The 23,683-nt window shown below is 38.7% G+C and overlaps 1 protein-coding gene across 4 annotated transcripts in view; it reads left to right on the forward strand.

Moving 5' to 3' along the window:
• TPK1 (thiamin pyrophosphokinase 1) overlaps nucleotides 1-23,683 on the forward strand; it is a 350,900-nt gene that overhangs the window by 236,629 nt on the left and 90,588 nt on the right. For all 4 annotated transcript variants that reach the window (XM_033432268.2, XM_049714730.1, XM_049714732.1 and 1 more), the window contains one exon: nucleotides 12,851-12,962. In XM_033432268.2, coding sequence (XP_033288159.1) covers nucleotides 12,851-12,962 — 112 coding nt within the window. The remainder of the gene's footprint in view (nucleotides 1-12,850; nucleotides 12,963-23,683) is intronic.

The following is a 23,683-nucleotide window of genomic DNA, read 5'->3' on the forward strand; positions in this document are numbered from 1 at the left end:
ACATAGGTTAGTCCTATTCAGTGTGGGGAGTCACTAGGCAAGGACCTAAGTTCCAGGAGGCAAGGTTCATTGGGCGCCATCTCGGAGCCTGACCACCACAGAGAAATACGGTAAAAGAGCATTAGACTCACATGAGCACATATACTTGTAGGAAGATGAGAGGGTGAAAGACTAGGTGGTTCAGTGGTGAGGTGAACGTGACCATGATCATCCTGCAACACACTTGATTTGTGACAAACATAGACGGCTGTCGTATCAGTTGTTACTCCAAACCCAATGCGTCACATCTAGTTGCTTAATTGTGGCTCCATGATAATAGTCTCCTTTACAGCACAGAGCTGTGAAGCTAAGCTGCATTAAAGCATGGTCTTTCTCTCAAAAGTCTTACCATAATTTTACCTCAAGACATCAAAAACTACCCCTCCCCAAATCAGTACTTTTACTTTTCTGATGTTAAAGACTCTTAACTTCATATGTAAGAGGTACCAATATAAGACTACTGTGGCCATTAAGACTGTGATCTGTATAACTTGAAAGGTGTATTTATTTCAACGTAGTGCCAATACATAATACATAGCATATTATGGGGTACTTTTCAGATTGCTTTCAGAAGACAAAATTATCCTAACGTTCTTGACATGAAAAATGAGAGACAGGTAAATTGTCTAAAATTAAAAGTAATGCATTGCATGAAAATAAGCCAGCTTGAAGTTCAGAGAATAAAGAAAAGCTTGCAAAAAAAAAAAAAAAAAAAGTAAGGCATTGTTTTGTTGCCCATTGAAGTCCTTTTGTATGATAAAAATAATAGGGAATGTTTAGAGCATTTATTCTGTGGCGGGCACTACTCTAAGTACCTCACATATCAAGTCATTTAATCCTCACAACAGTCCTTTCATTCTGGTTTGATAGATGAGGAAAGCGAAACACAAACATGGTGAAAAGATTCAAATCCAGAAGTCTTTCTTTAGCCCTTGTGCCTTTAACCACAGCACGGTACGTAGAACAGACTACCCCAGGCTGGCTCAGAACTAGGATTCGTTAATAATGACAGCATTTCTCTCAGACTCACTCCATGGACAGAATCTAAAGCCTAGCCAGAGTCCCCAGGGGCCAGAAGGGGGAAATGGAAAGCTTTCAGAAAGCTAGGAGTATTCTCTTGAGAGGGTACAGTCAGTATGGAGATGGGTAGGTCTGACTTAACTTTTTTTTTTTTTTAATTAGGGTATTTTAGGTTGTTTTACAATGTTGTGTTAGTTTCTACTGTACAGGGAAGTGAAGCAGAGTTCCCTGTGCTTATACAGCAGGTTCTCATTAGTTATCTATTTATACATATTAGTTAGTGTCTATATGTCAATCCCAATCTCCCAATTCACCCTCCGCTTTCTCCCCTTGGTGTCCATACATTTGTTCTCTACGTCTGTGTCTCTATTTCTGCTTTGCAGACCGGTTCATCTGTACCATTTTTCCAGATCCCACATATATGTGTTAATATACGATATTTGTTTTTCTCTTTCTGACCTACTTCACGGTATGACAGTCTCTTTGGCAGCTGAGTTGACTCTGGTGAGACAAGGGGAGATCTTGTCATGGTGACTTGGATAAGGTAGTAGTGAAAGAAATTGTGAGAATTGATAGGGATCTGGATATATTTAGAAGATAGAGTAAATGGGATTTCCTCAGGGGTATGAAAAAAGAAAAAAAAAAAACTTTCCACCTGAGTAGCTGGAAGGATGTAGTAGATATCCACTCAGATCAAAAGCTGTGTATGGGGCGGGTTTGAGATAAAAGATGAGGATGTATCAAATAGGCAGTTGTATGTTCAGGACCGGAGTTAGAGAGGGAAGTCTAGACTAGAGATACAAATTTGGATTTGCCAAGATCTACATGACTGAGCTCACAAAGGACATAAATATGGGTCGATTAGAGAGGAGGATCTAGCCGAGACCAAGGGACTGAGCCCTGAGGCAGTTCAGGTTTAGGATTTGGAGTGAAGAGGGGGAGCCAGCAAAGGAAATTGTGGGTGAAGAGGAAAACCAGGAGATTGTGGTGTTCTGGAAGCAAAGCAAAGACAGTATATCAAGGAGGTGTGAGTAATAACCCATTGCAAATTCTACTGATAGGTCAAGCCAGATGAGGACTAATAATTGACCACTGGGTTTAGCAGTTTGGAGGTCATGGGTTGTCTTGGTGAAAGCTGATTTGGAAAAGAGGTTAATTAAGCAAAGGCTTAATTGGAATGAATGTAAGAGAATTGGAACAGTGAATTTAGACAACCCTTTCTAGGAGTTTTAACGTAAAGAGGAACAAATAAATGGTTAGTAAGGTGGTAGTTGGCACATGAATTGGAGGTTGAAAGTGGTTACATGAAAACAGCTAAGCTTAGTGCCCCCCTTTCGATAAATATTTGTTGTATTCCAACTGTGTGTCCAAGATGGTTCAGTGTTTTATAGATACAAAAAGTAATGAGCTGTAGTTTTTCTCCTTGAGGGTATGCAAGTAGCCCGGGCTGTGTGTTCATGGAGGGCTTTGGAGAAGAAGTGCTTTCATCAAAGAGGTGATACTGCTTCTAATTCATATTTTATAGGATCTGGGAGAGAAGCAAAACTGTCCTATCTGTTCCTGACTAAAAATACTCAAATCTTTAAAAAAAAAAAAAAAAAACTTTTTTGTGTTAATTTTCTTTATCTTAGTCCACTCATTGATTTTGCTTTAACCATTCTTTGTGAACTTCTTGAAGACCCAATAAGTGCATTTTGGAAAAAAAAAAAGTGTGTTTTGAAAACAGGAATGAGTGTCGCACGCATCCTCGTCAGCACCCTCCTTATAGACAGTCATTAGCAGAGGACAATTAAAGCAATGAGGACATGTAAGTAGACTGAGAAACGTTGAAGAGAGGTAGCTGAGGTCAAGAACATAGTTGTTCATTTACTTAATTCACTTACTGCACAAGTATTAATTATTTAGGATAAACTTCGGACAAGATCATGCCAAAGCTTAACTTGCTGATTGAGTATAGGGAACAGAAAGCAAGAATGGGAATAAAAGCAAAGGAATGAAATGGTCTGAGTGGCCTTTGAATATAGAAGCCTGGAAAAACATGATGATATAGTAAAATGAAGTAGATGTTAAAATCACAGCATGCTTGGGTTTAGATCCCACCTCTGCTAGTTACTAGTTGAGTGGTCTTGAGCAACTTAATGACTGTACTGAGTCCACAGTCTCTATTTCAGTAGTAACTCTACCACTCCAGGTTGTTATGAGAATTATGGCGCCCAGAAGAATATTAGGTCAGAGCAGATACTCAAAAATTGTTACCTTACTTCTCTCTCTTTTTCTTTAACTGGAACTTTTTCAATTATTTCTTCCAGAATATAAAGTTTGATAGTTGAGCTGGGGTTTGAAATAATTAAATGCATGCAGAGTTGTCTTTTTCTTTCCCCGTCTTCAGGAGCACTAACAATATCCCATGAGCATTCTGAACATAAGTGGAAAACAAAACAAAACAGAAGTAGACACATAGCTCATTTAAACATGCTGAACATCGGCCATACTGCATCTCCGCAAGCAGACATGCTTCCTGGAGTGTGTTTGAATAGGATAATGAATAGGATCACCCAGTACGTCTACCCACTGTCATACCACCTCACAATTACCCTTCACTCCCCTACCAGTCTTAATGACTTGCAGCCTCTGCTATAGCAGAAGGAAGTATGGGGGCGGGGAGGGGTGATGAATCTGACAAAAGGGAGGGGTCCAGTGGAGGAGAACGTACAATACTTGGAGTAATTGTGGGAAGCTGTCTGTCTGTCGTAGGAGACCCTGCATAAAGCTCTTTTATAGAAGGAGAGTCGAAGTAGCTAAGGATACAAGGAGGACAGTTGAAATACATCTTGCAGTGCCGGCATTCCCATCAACTCTTTACCAACTATGAGAACATTTGAGAAACAAGTTCAGTGGCTTTAGAGTCTGAACTGAATTTTATTTAAACTATTTGCTTGCATTGAAGAGAATCTTGGGTTACCTTAGTACTAGGCTCAGTTCAAATCGAGAATTCCAGAAATTAACTTGAAGCATTACATTTTGGTTATGGTGAGCAGATATGAGACCTTAGAAGGAGTTCTTTGGAGTTTTCTAAAATTGGTGAACAGAGTTGGGGAGGTGTGCTCCTATAAAGAAGGACTATTTCAGAATAGGGAAGCATTTTAAAAAAGTAGTTTATTGAAAACTAGAGCTGCTGTATAGCAAATGGAGATATGATTCTTGTCTTTAAAATATCTTAATGTCTTATGAAGGTTAAACATAAAAATGTTTACATAAATTTTTTTCTCTTTCTCCCTTCCCGCTATATTTCATATTAGTCTTATGAGGTCTAATCACTTTTTTTTTCTTTAAAAATTACTGGGCCAAAGTGACTAGGGTTTTATAAAATAAAGAGCAGAGAAGAGTGGAAAGAAAACTTGTGTTCAAGTTAAACTTGGAAGACTTGATAGAGGGAGAGGGGTAAGTAAATCAACGTTTATAATAGGAATGTTTGAAGCCCTGTTCGTGGCACCTTATACATGTTCTCATTTAGTCCTCAGAATAACCCAGTGAGGTAGTACTGTCATGCCCATTTTACATATAAACATAAAATGTGCACTCTGTATACACCTTGAAGTATATTTTGAATACTGTTGACAGGGTATTCATAATTGCTGGTTGTGTGTGGTTTATCGTAGTGTCCAATTAAGCAGACCTTATCCACACAGAGAATTCTGTCTTGGTGTCTATATGGAGACCTTTCAGTTCAACTGGGCCCTCTCTCATCTATTTTAATTTTGACAAAGATTTTTCTAAGCATATTGACACCTTTTTATTGATACTTTTTCCTTTTGTTCTAAACCATTAGTCAGATATTTGTTAGACACTTAGTACGTTCTTCCCCCTGTGCTATAAATCCGACAGAAGTGAAAGGCCAGGGTTTTGCCTTCAAAGAAATTTTATTCTTTTTAAGGATATAACATGCACCCATTTGAGAGGTACAGGACAGTAACAAAATGCTCTATTTTGTGGTGTAAATAAAGACTGTAGCTGTTAGAAGCAAGTGTGATCTATGTTAACTGGAATAACAGAGGGAGCTTTGAAAAGAAGGTAGTTTGACCTTTGCTTTGAAGCTGCTCTTGGTTAAGGATGGAGAAATAGCCTAAGAATAGACAGGGATTGTGGGCCTCCTGATCACACCGTACATTAAGTAGAGTAACATTTATCTGAAGTTATTTGAAAACTCTGTGATCACTCTTTGACTCAAAATCTATCTTTCGTGTAACCTGTCCCGTCTCCACTGTTAGAAATGCTTTGCTTCTGGGATAAGTATTGTCTTTAGAAGGCATCGTTTAAAATGTCCATATGTTTTGGAGGAGCAAAGAGTAGGTTTCTGACTATTTAGTGTGAGGGCACTCACCAGATGATTTTCCCTGACTGGAATAAAAGGAAGGCTTAGATATAGGATAGGATACATTGTAAGAAAATCATCAATACCGAGGTGCTAGGGTAGAAAGGATAAACATCGATTGCATCTGTTTCAATTTGAAACAGTTTAGTGTTGGGAGTTAAGGAGGAAATTAGCCAATCATACTATTTTACTGTCTCTAATAATAGTGGGTATTTCTTAAATATCTTTGACTTTTAAATAAACTAGCTTAACAGGCATTCAGAAGGTTTTCTTTTGGATATACATGCACCCAGTATTGTCATTAACCGTTTAATCGAAAAATAAGCCTACCTTTTGTCAATATACACATGATTTCAACCTCAGGTGACTAATTTCCAAAACAAAAATAAGATGGAGGTTATTAATTTCAAAACATATCACTGAAATGTTCTGGCTGTGGAAATATTCAACCAAAAATCATAGTTTCAGCTGCTGTGTGCAGAATGTCTATTCCAAATCAGTATTTTCCTAGGTGGATTTCATGAAATGCAAATTCCACAGGTAATTGTGAGGTGTTATTTTAAGGGGCAGGAGGAGGACCTGTAGTTAAGTAAGTTTGGGAAACACTCGCTCAGGTAAACAGAGTTTTTTGCTTCAAGACTACCTAGAGGGACTTCCTTGGTGGCGCAGTGGTTAAGAATCCGCCTGCCAATGCAGGGGACATGAGTTTGATTCCCTGGTCCGGGAAGATCCCACATGCCACAGAGCAACTAAGACCATGCGCCACAACTACTGAGCCTGCGCTCTAGAGCCCACGAGCCACAACTACTGAGCCTGTGTGTCTAGAGCCCGTGTTCTGCAACAAGAGAAGCCACCGCGATGAAAAGACTGCACATCGCAACGAAGAGTAGCCCCCGGTCGATGCAACTAGAGAAAGCCTGCACGCAGCAACGAAGACCCAATTTAACCCAAAATCAATAAGTAAATTAAAAAAAAAAAAAGACTACCTAGAACACCTAGGATGCTGGTGTGTGTTGTGACTTCCAAGGGGGGAATCCAAGAAGCTATTGTTCTAATCTTAACCAGACCCCACGAGTAGTGTTCTGTGGGATACACTTTGGAAAATGTGGTTCTGACATGATTGGAAACTCTAAAAGCTCTCTATAGATAAGGAATTAATGCTTTTTCAAAAGGAAATGCAATCAATCAATCAATGATAAAGAAATATATATTAAACCAACACGCTTGAGTTCTGAATTCTACGTTTGTGGAGCAGAATAAAAGTCAATATACGCATCCTCTAGCTCTGAGATTTGACAACTATAAATTCACTGAAAAGACCATTTCTCTTGTTACTACTTTCAGTCATGTGGGTAGTCGCAGTATGAAATGTACCAGCACAAAAGTCTATCTTTGTGTGGGAGAGGTACCCTCTTCTCCTAGTAAATATAAGCTAGATCCTTCCGTTGACTTCTTCCACTGTTCTTTCCAGGGGGCTATTTAAATTCCCGTGGTGTTAGCTGATGACTTTTTAAAGTACCTGGACAAACTAACAAAAGATTAGGTAGCATAGGTTAGCCTTGTATTTAATCAGTGTACAGCAGTATTCCACTCATACTGGGTCTAACCGTTTGCCAGAAATTTTAGCTGCAATTAGCCATGGGGTGTAAGTGCAGCATTAACAGCAATCTGATGAATAGTTTTCCGCTTTATAGACGAGTATCGGTATCTGCTCCTTGAATCTTCTGCACTAAGTAGAAAGGACATTTGTGGTCTTCCTGTGTTCAGTTGCTTTGTGAATTATCTTGTGAAATTTCTCCGTATTTTGTGAACGCCACACTAAGGTAACTTAGCCTAAAACTTAGCATCGTTATTGGATTAAAAGATTTAGAGATGTAAACAGGGTTCAGATGCCTCAGTGCTTGGAATTTTTGCAGAAGCAAAATCTAGGGTGAGCTTTATCCTTTCTCTCGGTCGTGTCCTTGTCATTTTCAAAGAGGAGGTAAAATACAATCAAAGGGACAGTGATTTCTTAGCCCTTCATTAGGTGTCCACTTGTGTATGGTTTGCTCTAGCTTGGCATTACAGCCTAGGGACAGTGACTGTGATGCTGCCTGTCCTTTACATGCTCATAAGTATGACTTCCAGCATAGGTGCCAAGCGCCATCTTTGTTGCCTTTCACTGAATTACAATTTCATCCCTTATTGAGGTTGTTAATATGTTAAAAATAACCATGATTGGAAAACCAAACTGTCTGTGATTTATTTTTGTTCCATCTCTACCATATAGAACTGCCTTTGACTTCGAAGAGTCATCTTAGCTCAGAACAGGTGACAGAATAGGAAGCTGTGCAGTGATTCATGAGAGTGGATGGAAGTCAATGATTAGTTCACGTGCCTATGGTCTCCAGTCATGGCATAAATCTTTAGGGAAGTTCTTTACTGTCAGGCTGCATGCCTGCCTGTGTCAAATCCCATATAGGCTAGCGTATATTATGAATTGAGAAATCTGAGGGATGAACAAAAATTCCTTTTGTTGTCCACTGTAAACATGTCACATAGACTTGAGGGTACAGGAGAAAAGCATAGTATTGCTCTCTGTTAACCATACAAAGCTAAATTTTGTATATTTATGAACACAAAGACCATTCACTTGTGGCTAAACACCTTTTTGGAATGAGAGGAAAAACTGTTCATTGTTTGATTGTAGGCAAATACCTATCTGGGACTTTTTAGGTCCCAGAATGAAAATTTTCAAAGTCTGTCGAATCTTAAAATAATGAGGAAGGCAATGAATACATAGCAAGGCTAGAAGAGAAAGCTTACCATTGTGTCATTTAAACCAGTGGGGGTTTTTTGGGGTTTTTTTTGTTCTTTTTTTTTTGCGGTACGCAGGCCTCTCACTGTTGTGGCCTCTCCCGTTGCGGAGCACAGGCTCCAGACGCGCAGGCTCAGCGGCCATGGCTCACGGGCCCAGCCGCTCCGCGGCATGTGGGATCTTCCCGGACTGGGGCACGAACCCGTGTCCCCTGCATCGGCAGGCGGACTCTCAACCACTGCACCACCAGGGAAGCCCCCCCAGTGGGGTTTTTAACAGCACCCTCCCACCCCGGGATCATAAAGCTTAACGTGTTTGTGCTGTTGCCTTGGCATTATATGATACAAGTTGAAGAATCTTCCTAGGGAGTTAATATGCACGAGTTGAGAAATCATTCCTTATTTCCTTTATCATTCTTTACTGCAGTTAGCCAGAGCACCAAACATGGTAATGTGTTCAGCTGACCACTACCAAACCATTAACAGGCCACAAACAGGGAGGAAAGTCTTCAATTAGAAGATAGGAATTAACTGTAACAGATTGAAAATAAGACAACCCAAGGACACATGAGTCCCCTTTGATGAGAAATGAAGAAGTCACAGGTCTCACTGTCAGAGACAGAGGCGGAGCCATCTGGTCCAGGAGTGCATCCCTGCCCTTCTTGGTCCCAGAGCCCAGAGGACTACGGGTCACCTGCAACTCCTCTGACACGCTGTGCTTTCTGATGGGGACCCTGGCGGTACAGCCCCCATCAGGCTGGGATCCGCCACTGTGAAAAATCACCATCATTCCTATCCCTTCACTGCTGAAGCCAAAGCGATTGTAAGGAAATCAGAATGTCTGCAATACCCTCTCTCATGAGCTCCTTTGATGAGAAAAGAGGCTTGGTTACTGCTTTCCAGAGTTGTTAAAGTGTTACGTTTGGCATCTCTGCATGATAATTTGTATTGTATTTAGCATCTGTATCTTCAGAGAGAATTATTTCTATAACGGAAGGTAGTAGGGAGAAATAAAACTCAGAATTCATGTGGCAAGCTATCAATGTAAATCAACTTAGGGAAAAGATTCTAAAGAAAGAAAGAAAGGTGGCTCATACCTTAAAAAGAAAACCTTATTTCTTTTAGGGGGAAAAAAGCAGAACAAGGGGCTTCCCTGGTGGCGCAGTGGTTGAGAGTCCGCCTGCCGATGCAGGGGACACGGCTTTGTGCCCCGGTCCGGGAGGATCCCACATGCCATGGAGCGGTTGGGCCCGTGAGCCATGGCTGCTGAGCCTGTGCGTCCGGAGCCTGCGCTCCGGAACGGGAGAGGCCACAACAGTGAGAGGCCCGCGTACCGCAAAAAAAAAAAAAAAGAGCGGAACAATGTTGTAAAGGCTGCTCAGAAATGGCTGCATGCTTCTCCAGGTATGGTACCTCTCATCTGCTGGCCTAGGTTTTAAACCCACCAGCACATTGCTGTTAGTCCCACTGAAGGGATGAGAAAGTGAAAGGTCATTGAGAGACTTTTAAAAAATAACAATACTCTATGCTTAGAGCAGTTTTACATTTACTGAAAATTTAGCAGATGACATGGAGGGTTCCCATATACCCCCTCTCCTGCTGGCAGTTTCCCCTATTATCTTGCATTAGTGTGGTACCTTTGTTACAAATAGTGAACCAATATTGATACATTATTAAGGAAAGTCCCTAATTTACAGAGTTCACTCCTGGTGTGTGGTACATCTGTGGTTTTGACAGATGCATCATGTCACGTATTCACCACCACGGTGTCACATAGAATAGCTCTCCTGCCCTAAAAATCTCCCGTGCTCCACCCATCTCTCCACCCCACCCCGATGCCTCAGGTGATCCTCCTTGTGGCTTCTGCGGTGCGCCCTCGGCCTGCGAGCCTCTTTGCCCTCCCGTCATGAGTTGGCGCTTGTTCATCCTTCGGTTCCCACACAAGCATCATTGCTCAGGGCGCCCCTTGCTTGCATGCTGCCCTCCACTCCCCACACCAGATCGGATCTCTGATCTGTCATCTTTCCTCCTTCCCTGTGCTTTGCCTTCCATGCAGTGGTCACAGGTTTCATGTATACAGTTGGGTGAATAACTTGTCTGTGACACTGGCTTGGAGGTTCCTGAATGAGTAATCGGGCAGGATGAAGAACAGAGCTATTTCAGATCCCATTCCTCAGTCCCGCTGCCTGTGCTTAAACATGTTACCCGCGTTACCAATAACTCAGGACAGGAGCAATTTTTAAATCCCCCTTAAAAAAAAATCTGCAACTTTAGGCTCTATTTCCTGATTCCCGTATGATGTAAAATGATGAGAAAATAAAGACCACTGCACTTTCTTCTACTCTTTTCCTTACTTGTGCCTTCTGACAATTGTAGCATTACTTTTACACTGAAATATGTAGAAATTTTCTGTAATTATAATATGCTTTATATGCCTTTGCTCTAAATTACACTAAAAGAAAAACACCAAAGATCATTATTCAAGAATGAGATAAGTTTTTATTTCGCTCCTGAGTTTTTCCCATGGCTGTCTCCCAATTATTCCTCTTTCTTGAATTACTGTTTTTAGTAATTACTCATAATTACTGAATTATTAGAATATTTTCTCTATTTTTTTCCTTCAGAAGAGTCTAAGAATTTCTAAATCTTGTATCACTTCATATCTAAAGTATGTATTTGTTATTTTATTTTTATGAGATTTCAATGTTGGGTCAGTAGTACTCGTTAGTTCATAGCACATTACCATCTCTGGTCCAGGCAAGAATCCTCATTGGTTGATTGATCCATTGCTTCCCTTTTGTCCCTATATCGTTTCCCATTACGCAAACATGTTAGTGTGTGTGTATATATGAATATACATTTTTAATTTTGTTAGTAGAAAAAGTGCCTTATTGTGTTTGCATTTATTTTAATTTACATAGATAGGTTCTGTCATTTATCACGATTCTGTTTCCTACTATGTGTACTGTGTTTTCTATCCATCCACATTTCTCTGTGTGCATCTAATCCATTGCTTGGTGTATATCTACAAGTGTTGCTTACCTTTCTTCCAATGATGGACACCAAGTTCAAATGTATTTTAAATTTTCTTTAAAAATCTTCCTTGTGGGCTTCCCTGGTGGCACAGTGGTTGAGAGTCCGCCTGCCGATGCAGGGGACACGGGTTCGTGCCCCAGTCCGGGAAGACCCCACATGCCGCGGAGCGGCCGGGCCCGTGAGCCATGGCCGCTGAGCCTGCGCGTCCGGAGCCTGTGCTCCGCAACGGGAGAGGCCACAACAGTGAGAGACCCGTGTACCGCAAAAAAAAAAAAAAAAAAAAAAATCTTCCTTGTGTTTGAATGTATTTAAGCCCTTCTAATTGAATTTGTGCCCTCTGATTGAATGTTCAAATGGAAATATATGTATATGAATTGTACAGGCAGTAAATGTCTGAATGAACTTGTGTTAAACACAAGGATTCCTATGTATAATAATCTAGAGAATTGTTTTCCTAATAAAAGCAATCTTTTGACAAAAGACAAATCCTACTTGCATGTTGAGACCTGGATACAGTAGAATAAGTTCTCAGAAATTTACAATATACAGCACAAAAGGCATAGTTGCAATAAAAGTAAAATGACTGTACAAGGAGACCTAGATACCTTAGTTTGGTAATATGTCATATATTAAATACACTTTAAAGCAATATTTTATTAAAATGAAGAATATCTTTTGGAGCTTATTCCTTCAGAGTTATTTGAATTATGAAAAATACATTTTTTACTCTATTATTGAATGCATGCATGTCTTGACATTTTCCCATAAGAACTTGAGGTATCTTTCTACAAAGACTGTATACCCTGAGGATAATGAATAGGGTAGGAATGGAAAAGCATTACTTTGTAGGAGAGGCATTTCCAAGTATTTTATTTAAAAGCAAAGCTTGTGGCCTTGATTGAGCATTACATTTAACTTTAACCTTCTTGTAAACTGAAAAATTGAAAACATGGTAGATTATATCAGTTTTCATAATCAGAATAGAAGAAGCATACTCATTTCTCAGGGCAGATACTCTATTTCCTGGTAGAGGTACGCCCCACTGAGCATCTCCTAGAGCAGCTGTGGGTATAGGAAAGAGGCTAACCATTAGTAGGGTTTACACTGAATTTTCAACGTTAGAAGCCCAGTTCTCAGATAAAAAGCAGAGATTTTACTGAGGAAGCAATGTTGTATTTACACTCAAGCAAGTGTTTGATTAAGAGCCTAGAATTCTGTATCACTTAGTGGTATATCTTTAGCACGTGGAATCTTGGAAGTGGCAGGTATAGGTAGGAATTCTGATTCTGCCCCTTGCTACCTGTGTGGTCCTGGACACATTTAATCTCTGCAAACTTCAATTTTCTGATATATAAAGGTAATAATTAACAATAAACTACCTTGTAAAACTGTTGCTAGGATTAAGTCAGGTGAAAGTTCCTAGGATAATTCAGTACGTACTACATAAGTGTGTTGTTAGGATTAAGTGTGATAAACCACGTGAAGTTCCTAGGATGGTACCTGGTACGTATGGCCAGGTCTTCAGTGAGCATTAATGGGCCTTCCTTGCCCTTCCCCATCTTAACGAGCCTTCCTTCTCTACCTCAGGGAAAGCACAAATTGCACGTCGATACCGGAATGGAAGGTGATTGGTGTGGCCTCATTCCTGTTGGACAGCCATGCAATCAGGTTACGACAACAGGCCTAAAGTGGAACGTCAGTAAGTAAAACCCTTGCACAAAGGGAGGTTTTCTTTCTTTCTTTTTTTAAAAATTTCTCTTGATAAATAATTAGAAGTGGAATTGCTAGGTCATATGGGAACTCTATGTTTAACCTTTCAAGAAACTGTCAGGCTATTTTCCAAAGCAGCTGTACCAATTTTATATTCCTACCAGTGATGTATGAAGGTTCCAGTTTCTCCATATCCTCACCAACACTTGTTGTTGTTATTATTATTATTCCCATCCTAGTGAGTATGAAGTGTTATCTCATTGTGGTTTTTATCTGCTTTTTCCTGATGACTAATGATGTTGAATGTATTCATGTGCTTGTGGGCCATTCGTATATTTTCTTTGGAGTAATGTCTATTTAGATCTTTTGCATATATTTTAATTGGGTTATCTCTTTTTTTTATGTTGAGTTGTAAGATTCCCTTATGTATTCTGGATAAAAGTCCTTTATCAGATATATGATTTGAAAATATTTTCTCAGAGTCTTTGGCATATCTTTTTATTTTCTGAAATTTAATTAACTAAGTGTATTAAGTTAATCTAATTTAAATTTGATGAAGTCTAATTTTTTCTTTTATGGATCATACTTCCGGTGTCGTATTTAAGCACTCTTTGCCCAGCCTTCTTCACGATTCCGTACGCCTGAAACCTACTTTGCTTTTCCAGAGAAGTAGCTATTCTTACTAAAATAGTTATTTTTATAATCAAACACCTGAGATTTTATAAGATTAACTGTTCTTACTAAATTTTAAAGTGTTCTTCAGTACTTATGAACTGTATTCAGTACTGTACCTCGGTACTAGTCATACTAAAACTGTCTGGTTTGAAAAGAACAAAAAATGAGGTGGATCTGTTCATGAAATAAATTCCAAAAGAAACTATCAGGCATTATGAAATGAATCATCCCTAGTCTCTAAGAATAACCGTAGTTTAATCAAAGGGCTTTGACTGAATGTCAAAGGGATTATTTCATGATTGACCAATACCTCTAAGGTTGTAAAAAGTAAAATACGGAACCATGTCATTCTTCTATAACATGTAAAACTTTGAGGTTCCTACAAGGAAATAAATATTTCAAGAAATAAATACATTGAAGATTAAAAGATATTTTAAAAGGCCTTTCTATGAGCCATTGCTGAAACAATTAGGAAAAGAACTAGAGATATTTTGAAGCAAATGTCTGGCAATCTCATCAGAATTTGAAAGGACGGTGAGAACAGATCTCCTCCAGTGCATAGAAATCTGTGTGACAGGCTTTGAAGCGGTTAGCTGAAACTGACATGAGCTCCCATCAGAAGCTTTATTTGAAAACATTTCCAGCCTAAAACAGTTGTTTTACTGTCTGGAGCTCCCATTCTTTCCAAGGACCCAGTCTAGACAATGGTGAGTTTCCTCCTGGATCTGGTAGTGACCTCACTTTCCAGGGCCAACGCCAAGACACGCTGGGCACTGTGCAAAGTGAACAGGAGGGTTGACCGTATAGCTGCCTTTATCTTACAGGAACAGGCAAGAGTTGGAGGATACAAGAGATTCTTCTGTGCTCGTTAGAACATCCTCAGAACCTCTGCATTCCACACCAAAATGCACATCCTAATTCTTTTTTTTTTCTAATTGAAACTTATAAAAATGTTTTATACAATTTTTAAAGGTTATATCCATTTACAGTTATTACAGAACATTAGCTATATTCCCCGTGTTGTGCAGTACATCCCGATCGTACACCCAGTAGTTTGCACCTCCCACTCCCCTCCCCCTATATTGCCCACCCTCCACCCGTAACCACTAGTTTGCTCTCTATATCTGTGAATCTGCTTCTTCTTTGTTATATTGACTAGTTGGTTGTATTTTTTAATTCTACATATAAGTGATATCATACAGTATCTGAATAATAACATTTAGTCCAGGAAGGGGCCTTGGGCATGACGGAGCTTTTAATCTTCTTGTCTGTGATAATGTTTCAGTCCTGCCGAAATGCTCTACACTATTACTTACCTATATATTTACAGATTGCTTCAACTTTTGAAATAGATACTTTTTTCTCTACAACTCTGTGAAAATAAGAAATAGGAACTTCACAGGATATGAAAAGCAACAGAGTTGAGACACAAGTGTTTCATCAATGGTATGTGGTAAAAGTGCTAATGAATGGGGTCTTCTGATAGGTAATATTGCCTCATTAAAAAGCCATAAAAATAACTGAAATGACACCATGTTGGCTTGGAGAGACGTGGATAGATCTTTTTCACAGAGAGGGTCCTGCTTTACTCAGTGTCATTATGAAAGCAGAGCTCGATGTCAGTTTGTCTGTCACCCCTACAAAGTGGCAGGACAGGACTGGACCCAGAGGAGGAGAAAGGAGCTATAGTAACTTAGGAGTTGCTCACGTCCTGGGTCAAGGAGCATAAGCAAGTCCTCATAAGGAAATGCAGCAGTCTTCCTCAGGTGGTCTGGAGGCTGGCATTCTCCCTGTCTGCGCCCACACTAAAAGATGAGGCCACTTTCCGATACGAATCACCTGTTTCAATCTGTGCTATCTCCCATCACGGTCTGTGTTTAAAACAAGTGCCTGTGGTGGTACCACCATCCAGAAGTGTATCTTTACTAATTTTGTTGAAACTACCTCTATTATAATACTTTAATTCATAGCAATATACTGTGAACAGTCTGTGGTGTGTGTCTGGCACTAGAGTTTCTCTAGGCTGTGTACACATGGGACTAAAACAGCTGCATCATAGGCAATGGCATCCTCGTCTTTACTAGACCTGCCATATAGCTCTGAGAGTGGAAATGCCAGTGTCCACTTGTCTCAGGAGTACGCAGGCGTTCCCGTGCTTCATGTCCTTACCCTGTTCTCGGTATTGTCAGATTTAATCGTTTTTGCCAGTCTGCTGAGTGTCAATGATATTTCACTGTGGTCTCTGATTGCTGGTGAGGGAGAGCATCTTTTTGTAGTTAGTAGCCATGTGGATTTCCTCTTCTGTGAATTGCTACTTTCTTCTGCCCTTTTAGCCCTTGGACTGTTTGTTTCTTTCTTACTAATTCTTAGAAGCTCTTCTGACCCTAATGATCTTCCTCCTGGCTATACATTGCCTTTGCCATTTGTTTATGCCATTTTTGTACACAGAGAGGTTATTAAGTTAAAGGTAGTCAAATTTATCAGTCTTTTTCTTTCAGATTTGTAATTTCTGTGTCATAAATCATCTTTCTATTCCCTGTGGTTGTAAAGATGTTCTCACAGTTTAGTTTTGAGGGGATTTTTTTTAGGTTTCTCCTTTCACCTGAAATTGGTTTTTGTGTATGATATGAGTTAGGGATCTAATTTTTTTTCCTTACTGATAACCAGCTGCCCTAGCATCATTTGTCATCCTTTTTCCAGTGATTTGTGATATACCATAAGTTTTCATATTCATGGGTATGTTTCTTTGATCTCTAGTCTCTTCCTTTGACTTACATTCTTCTTCCTGTACTGATACCACACTGCCTTAATTAACATAGCTTTATAATAAATATTGAAATGTGTTGAGTCTACCAACCTTGTTCTTCGAAATTTTCATGGCTATTCCTGGCTTTTTTCTCTTCTTTGTAAACTTTAGCATTAGCGTGACAAGTGTCACGCATACAATTCCATCGTAATTTTTATTGGGATTACATTTAATTTACAGATTATTTTGGGGAGACCAGAACAATTGGGGAAGAGAATTCCTGCATGAAACTGAGTCTTCCCATCCATAAACATAATGTATCTCTCCATTTAATTAGAACTTTTTAATTGCTTTTGATAATTAAAAAAATTTGTCTAAAAGATTCTGTACTTCTTACATAAGATTTGTCTGTAGAAACCTTGTATTTTGTGCTGCCGTTGTAACTACACCTTTAAAAATTACAGGACTTCCCTGCTGGTCCAGTGGTTAAGACTCTGTGCTTCCAATGCAGGGGGTGTGGGTTCAATCCCTGGTCGGGGAACTAATAACATTCTGCGTGGTGCGGCCAAAAAATAAATAAAAATGATATTTTCTGAGTTCATTGGTGCTATATACACATACAAATGACTTCAGTATATTATATTAATATATTTCTGAATACTTTCATTGTTTCTAAAAAAGTGACTTGGGTTTTCTATAGAGCCACATTTTTGTTAGTAATCGAGTTTTCTTTCTTCTTCATCTGTAACAAATAGGATTGTGTTCAGTTATGAGTAACTGCCCCCCTTTCCCCCTTCATGTAACAAAGTATAGAGTTAAGTAGTTACAGGGCAAGGTTTCTATGGTTTCCTCAGCCTTTGCCTCAAAACATAAGATGTCTCTGTTGCAACTCCAGCCACTATGTTCCCCGTTCGGCATCAGGTGGGAAAAAACGGAAGAGAGGAAGTAGGGCAGCACATATTGCAGGAAAACAAGGCATCAGGGATTCCCAACATTTCCAGAAATCCTTCCTGCATCTAATCTTTTGCCTCAGTGGCTAGAACTATCAAATACCACCCTAGCAGCAAAGGAGTCTGGGACATGAAATTTTTTAATCTAAGGACATAGTCACCCCAAATAAAACCGAGGTCCTGTCAGTGAGGAAAGAAAGAATGAGTAGGAGTCTGCTCTTCTTTCAAAAAAATGCCTTTTCTTTGTCTGCCATCTTGATGAACACTTTAGCCACATATATAATAAAAACTCTTTTAACTTTCTTCCAGCCATACTCTTCTGGATTTCTGTTGTTGCTGTCGATGAATCCACAATCAGACTAATTCTTATTTGTTTATAATCTGTCTTTAACTCTATCAACTCTTTAGACCTTATGTTTTTCTTTGATGTTCTACAGATTTACTACAGTATGTTTAAGTGTAACTTCTCTCTTGTTCTAGTTGGTTTTCCTTAGCTCTGATAATTGGTGTTCATTGATTCTGAAAATTTCTCAGATATCCCCATTTTTCAGACAAGGGCATGGTAGTTCAAAGCCCTAGTTAGTGATTTGCCCAAATTCATATCATTAAGGGATTGATACACTCAAAATTTGAATTCAGGTCTTCAATGCTGTTTTTCCTGTTTCTAACTAGTAAATGAAAGACCTTCCATATAAAATAAGTTGATGTTTTAAAAAAATCACTAAAATGAATTTGGGATAAAGAGAAAAATACAAGAGGAAGTTAACTGTAAACAGGGGAAAGAAAGTAAAGGAGATAGGAAAGAGGACAATAATGGTAGGAAATTAAAAGTAATTTGGAAGAAAAATAAAAATCCTGAGGGACAGAACTTTTAACTTCTCTACACTTTTGCCTAAGAAAAATATTAAATGGTGTTGCCCTCCATTTGCCCAGGCCTCTGCTTTATAACACTCAAATTGAGTTTGAAATTATGCATTCATTGTTCTTCATTGTTCCTTTTTTTGTGTTTTTTCAAAGAAGTATAGATATAAATGACAGAGTAAAATAATTTTGTAGCATTGACTGAAAGAGACTCAAATCTAGGCCAAGTGAAAGAGTTCTGAAAGAAAAAAAATTCTGAGAAAACAGTTTGAAAAGATTTTTCATCTCTATGGAAATGCTTTGTAATAGTGTGTACAGGTACCAAGATTTTCTGCAGGAGTTCTCTGTGAGTTTCTTTTTTCCTATCTATCTATCTATCTATCTATCTATCTATCTATTTATTTATACATCTTTATTGGAGTGTAATTGGTTTACAATGGTGTGTTAGTTTCTGCTGTATAACAAAGTGAATCAGCTATACATATACATATATTCCCATATCTCCTCCCTCTTGCGTCTCCCTCCCACCCTCCCTATCCCACCCCTCTAGGTGGTCACAAAGCACCGAGCTGCTCTCCCTGTGCTATGTGGCTGCTTCCCACTAGCTATCTGTTTTACGTTTGGTAGTGTATATATGTATATGTCCATGCCACTCTCTCACTTCGTCCCAGCTTACCCTTCCCCCTCCCCGTGTCCTCAAGTCCATTCTCTAGTAGGGGTGCGTCTTTATTCCCGTCCTGCCCCTAGGTTCTTCATAACCATTTTTTGTTTGTTTTTTTAGATTCCATATATATGTGTTAGCATATGGTATTTGTTTTTCTCTTTCTGACTTACTTCACTCTGTATGACAGGCTGTAGGTCCATCCACCACTGTGAGGATTTTTAAGTGCCAGCCTAACAAGGGAACAGTTCAAGCATCTATTAAAAAACAACAACTACAGTTGTTATTAATGCAGTTTCAGTGAGAAACTCTTAATTCTTACTCCGTTATGCCTCACAAGGTGATTCTAGTCAGTTGTCATGGTTCAGCAATAGCTATACACACTTAGGGTATAACCTTTGTGAGCTCATGCCACTAATGTGTGAGATGTTTCATGTTTCTAAATGTCTTTATTATTATTTTAATTATTGCTTTTCTAGTCCAGCCCTTGAAAAAAAGCATTCTGAAACTGTGATGTCAACATTTCCTCTTTGATTTGAGGACAATATCTTTTGTGTCTTCATTCTTTTGATAATCAGTGACCCTCTTTGAGTTGAAGGGATTGTTACAATTTTTACATAAAACACATGCTTCAAGGATCAAAGTTGATGATAATGAGGGCTTTTAAAAAATTAATTTTTTTTTTTGCCCCAAGGAAGATGTTAGCTAAAGTTTCCCTCCCCAAGACCATTTTCTCAAGTTTACAATTTGGTGAAATGACTGTATTCCATCATAGCCAAGATGTCATCAGTTGTAAGATGCATTATTATTTTGTGTACACTGAGAAATAAATGCTACTAATTATAATTGCAGAGATGTGGGGAAATATATGTTAAAACTGATAAAATATGGTAGATAAAATAGAATAGAAATTTACGAATCAAACTATGTGCACAGACATACCACTCTTAAACCTGTTGTGAAAAATTGCCTCTGAAATGGGCAAAAAGATACCTGTGTGTCTTTCAGTGGATTGTTTGGCCTGGTCTAGAGGCCCTTGAAGGGTTATATGATTCTATAGGATACCTAGCTTTTCATCGTCTTTGATTATTTTGCAGTGTTGTGGAATTAGAAGTTAACTGATAAAGGGCAGATCATTACTGTATATGATTCCTGTTCATATAAGTCAGTTGAACTTTTGTTCTGTGAAAACTCCATGGATTATCACCCTATATAAATGGCCAATTTTCCATCCATTAGCAAATCCACTTCAGCACTCCTTGTTGTCTAAATAGGTCTGTCCTTTGCAGTCTCCTTTGAACCAGTGTTTTACATCATAATAGTTTTCTCATTAATTAATGACTTAATTGAAATCTTTGATGTGTTCATTTTATATTTGTTTGAGTCATTATTTTACACTTTAAAAATTAAAAAAATTTGTAATCACCTATGGTATTTAAAGGATCACAAGCTGTTGCAGTCTTTAAAAAAAAAAAGTGTAAAGTGTTATTGCAAAATACCACTTCCGGTTGTATGCGGTAGGTCAGAGGGAGCTCTGGGACAAAGGTCTAATGATGTCACTTCCATATTTGTATCCCGGAAAAGGTCTCACAAAGGGCTGTACTTGAACTGTGCACTCTGTATCTATAAAGGATCATGGCCATGACTGAACCTTTTAAGCAAAAGAAATCAGACCAGTATGCTCTTCTAGAAGGCAAAAGTTGATTCCAGTACTAGTAAACTAAGCTGGAAGGAAATGACTTTTTTTTTTTAATTATTATTATTTTTTTGCGGTACGCGGGCCTCTCACTGTTGGGGCCTCTCCCATTGCGGAGCACAGGCTCTGGACGTGCAGGCTCAGCGGCCACGTCTCACGGGCCCAGCCGCTGCGCGGCATGTGGGATCCTCCCGGACCGGGGCACGAACCCGCGTCCCCTGCATCGACAGGCGGACTCTAAACCACTGCACCACCAGGGAAGCCTGGGGAAATGACATTTTTTAAGCAGTGTTATTGAAATATAATTCACGTATTATAAAATTGTTCTGTTCTTGATCACAGAAAGAAAGCACCCAGTGTTTTTACCATGAACTATGATGTTAGCTGTTGGTTTTTCACAGATGTCCTTGATCAGATTGAGGAAATTCTATTCTATTCCTAGTTTGTTGAGTGGTTTTACCATGGAAGGGTTTTGGACTTTGCTTTTTTTGTTTTGGTCTATTGAGATGATCATGTGATTTTTTTAAAAAAAATCCTGTTGATATAATAATATATTACATTAACTGAATTTCCGATATTAAATCAAACTTAAATCCCTCGGATAAGTTCCACTTGGTCATGATGTATAATCCTTTCTCTGTGTTTCTGGATTCAGTTTCCCAGTATATTTTTGAGGATTTTTGCGTCCACATTCCTAAGATACATTGTTTTGCAGAGTTTTTTTCTTGTGATGTCTTTGACTGGTTTTCTAATCAGGGTGGTACTGACATCTGCTCTTAAAGTCCAGGCATTCAGGAGGGACCCTCCAGGGAAGTCAACCAAGGCAGCAAGAGTGAAACACCAGTGAAGTAGGTCTAGCAGACAGGATGCAGATTTGGGGAGGACATAGCATAGAGGAAACTCTGGTTGCGGGAGACACCTGAAGTGTGTTCTGACCCAAAGATAGGTGGCGCCTTGTGCGTTTTGCCCTCCTTTAGTTGTGTGCTTGCTGCTAGAGACAGGAGGGAGGAGAGAATGAGACCTGTAGGGCCAGCTTGTATCTAATGAATACATAACAGGGGCTGGCTGGCCCTTCTAAGGAGGAAGTTTAGGTCACTGAACATTTAAACAAGCCCAACCTGCTGGGGAAGCAGTTTCATTTACAGGAAATTCTATTGAATAATCTCTAAGTGTTCCTTTAAAAAGCAATTATCTCCTTCTCTTGGATAAAGACAAGGAGCAGCCTTTCCCCCTTCTGTGTTTAATTAACCATCAATGGCTTTGCATCTTCACTGCTTTATATTATTAATTCAGAAAAGTCATTAATGTTTCCATAGGTCATTTTTATTTATAAATAGAAAGTGCTAGCTATAAATTCCAATATTGATTTTTCTCCAATAATAACTTTTTACTAAGGATCTTTCAAACCTGAGGAATAATAAGTTCCCTCACAAATTTATGTAAATTTAAATGTGTGAAAGATTTATTTTTCGTAATAGCTGTACCTAGAATATTACATTTATTTATATATGTCTAAATAAATTAGGATGATAATTACAGATAAATATTTTCACAAAGGTTTCTCAAGGAAGCCTTACATTTCTATTTGTAGGGCCCTGAATATTTTCAAATATTTGGTAAGATTTAAAGTGTAACAGTGCATACTGAGTTCATTGCTCTAGGCTGTATTAAGTGTTTTTTTTTTTTAATTGGAGTATAGTTGATTTATAATGTTGTGTTAGTTTCTGCTGTACAGCAAAGTGAGTCAGTTATACATATACATATATCCACTCTTTTTTAGATTCTGTTTCCGTACAGGTCATTACAGAGTATTGAATAGAGTTCCCTGTGCTATACAGTAGGTTCTTATTAGTTATCTATTTTATATATAGTAGTGTATATATGTCAGTCCCAATCTCCCAATTTATCCCTCCCCCCACTTCCCCCTCAGTAACCATAAGTTTGTTTTCTACACCTGTGACTCAATTTCTGTTTTGTAAATAGGTTCATTTGTACCATTTTTTAGATTCCACGTATAAGTGATAGCATATGATATTTGTCTTTGTCTGACTTCACTTGGTATGACAATCTCTAGGTCCATCCATGTCGCAGAAAATGGTATTATTTAGTTCTTTTTTATGGCTGAGTAATATTCCATTATATATATGTAACGCATCTTCTTTATCCATTCCTCCGTCGATGGACATTTAGGTTGCTTCCATGTCCTGGCTATTGTAAATAGTGCTGCAATGAACATTAGGGTGCACGTATCCTTTCGAATTATGATTTTCTTCAGATATATGCCCAGGAGTGGGATTGCTGGATCATGTGGTAGTTCTATTTTTAGTGATTTCTTATATTTTCGACTATGTTATGGAAATAACAGAGCATTACATTCTTGATTAATGGAATATATTAAAAAAGAAACCTTTATTGTTGATACCACATCTTGATTTTTTAATGTATCCTTGATAATACGTGCCAGCAAATGACAATTTCTATGATGTATAGTCCAGACTCTATGACTGTTATCTCCTTGACTTAGAATCTAGGATAATTATATTGATAGTATCAGAATGTTGAAAGGCACATCATCGTTTGTCTTGACCTGTGATTTTCAAGTGAAATAATGAAGATCTAAAAGTGACTTCCACAAATCACGTGGTGTTGTAGGGCCAGAGCTGGCCTGGAACACAGATGTCTCTATCCCAACACAGGGCTTTTTCCTCCTAGGCTCCTTCACTACTAGCAGTGTAGAAAACTTTGATATTTGATAATAGATTCAAATATATATAAAGATAGGTAAATGTAAAATGTGTGATGTTTGATAGGTAGATTGAAAAAATATAACCATATTTGTTAAAATTTTCATGATATAAGTTTTCAGCTTGTATCAGTTCCAAATTGCTGCTATAACAAATTACCACAAACTAGAGGCCTAAAACAAGCTCATCATGTACAGTTCTGGACGTTGAAGTCCCAAATGGGTCTTATGAGACTGAAATCCAGGTATTGACAGAGCTGCAGTCCTCCTGGAGGCTAGGGTGGAGAATCCTTTTCTTACCATTTCAGCCTCCAGAGGCTGCCCACATTTCTTGACTCATTCCTTCCTTCATTGTCAAGGCCATCAGTGTAGCATGAT

The sequence above is a fragment of the Orcinus orca genome, chromosome 9 (assembly GCF_937001465.1).
Source record: "Orcinus orca chromosome 9, mOrcOrc1.1, whole genome shotgun sequence".
Lineage (NCBI taxonomy): Eukaryota > Metazoa > Chordata > Mammalia > Artiodactyla > Delphinidae > Orcinus > Orcinus orca.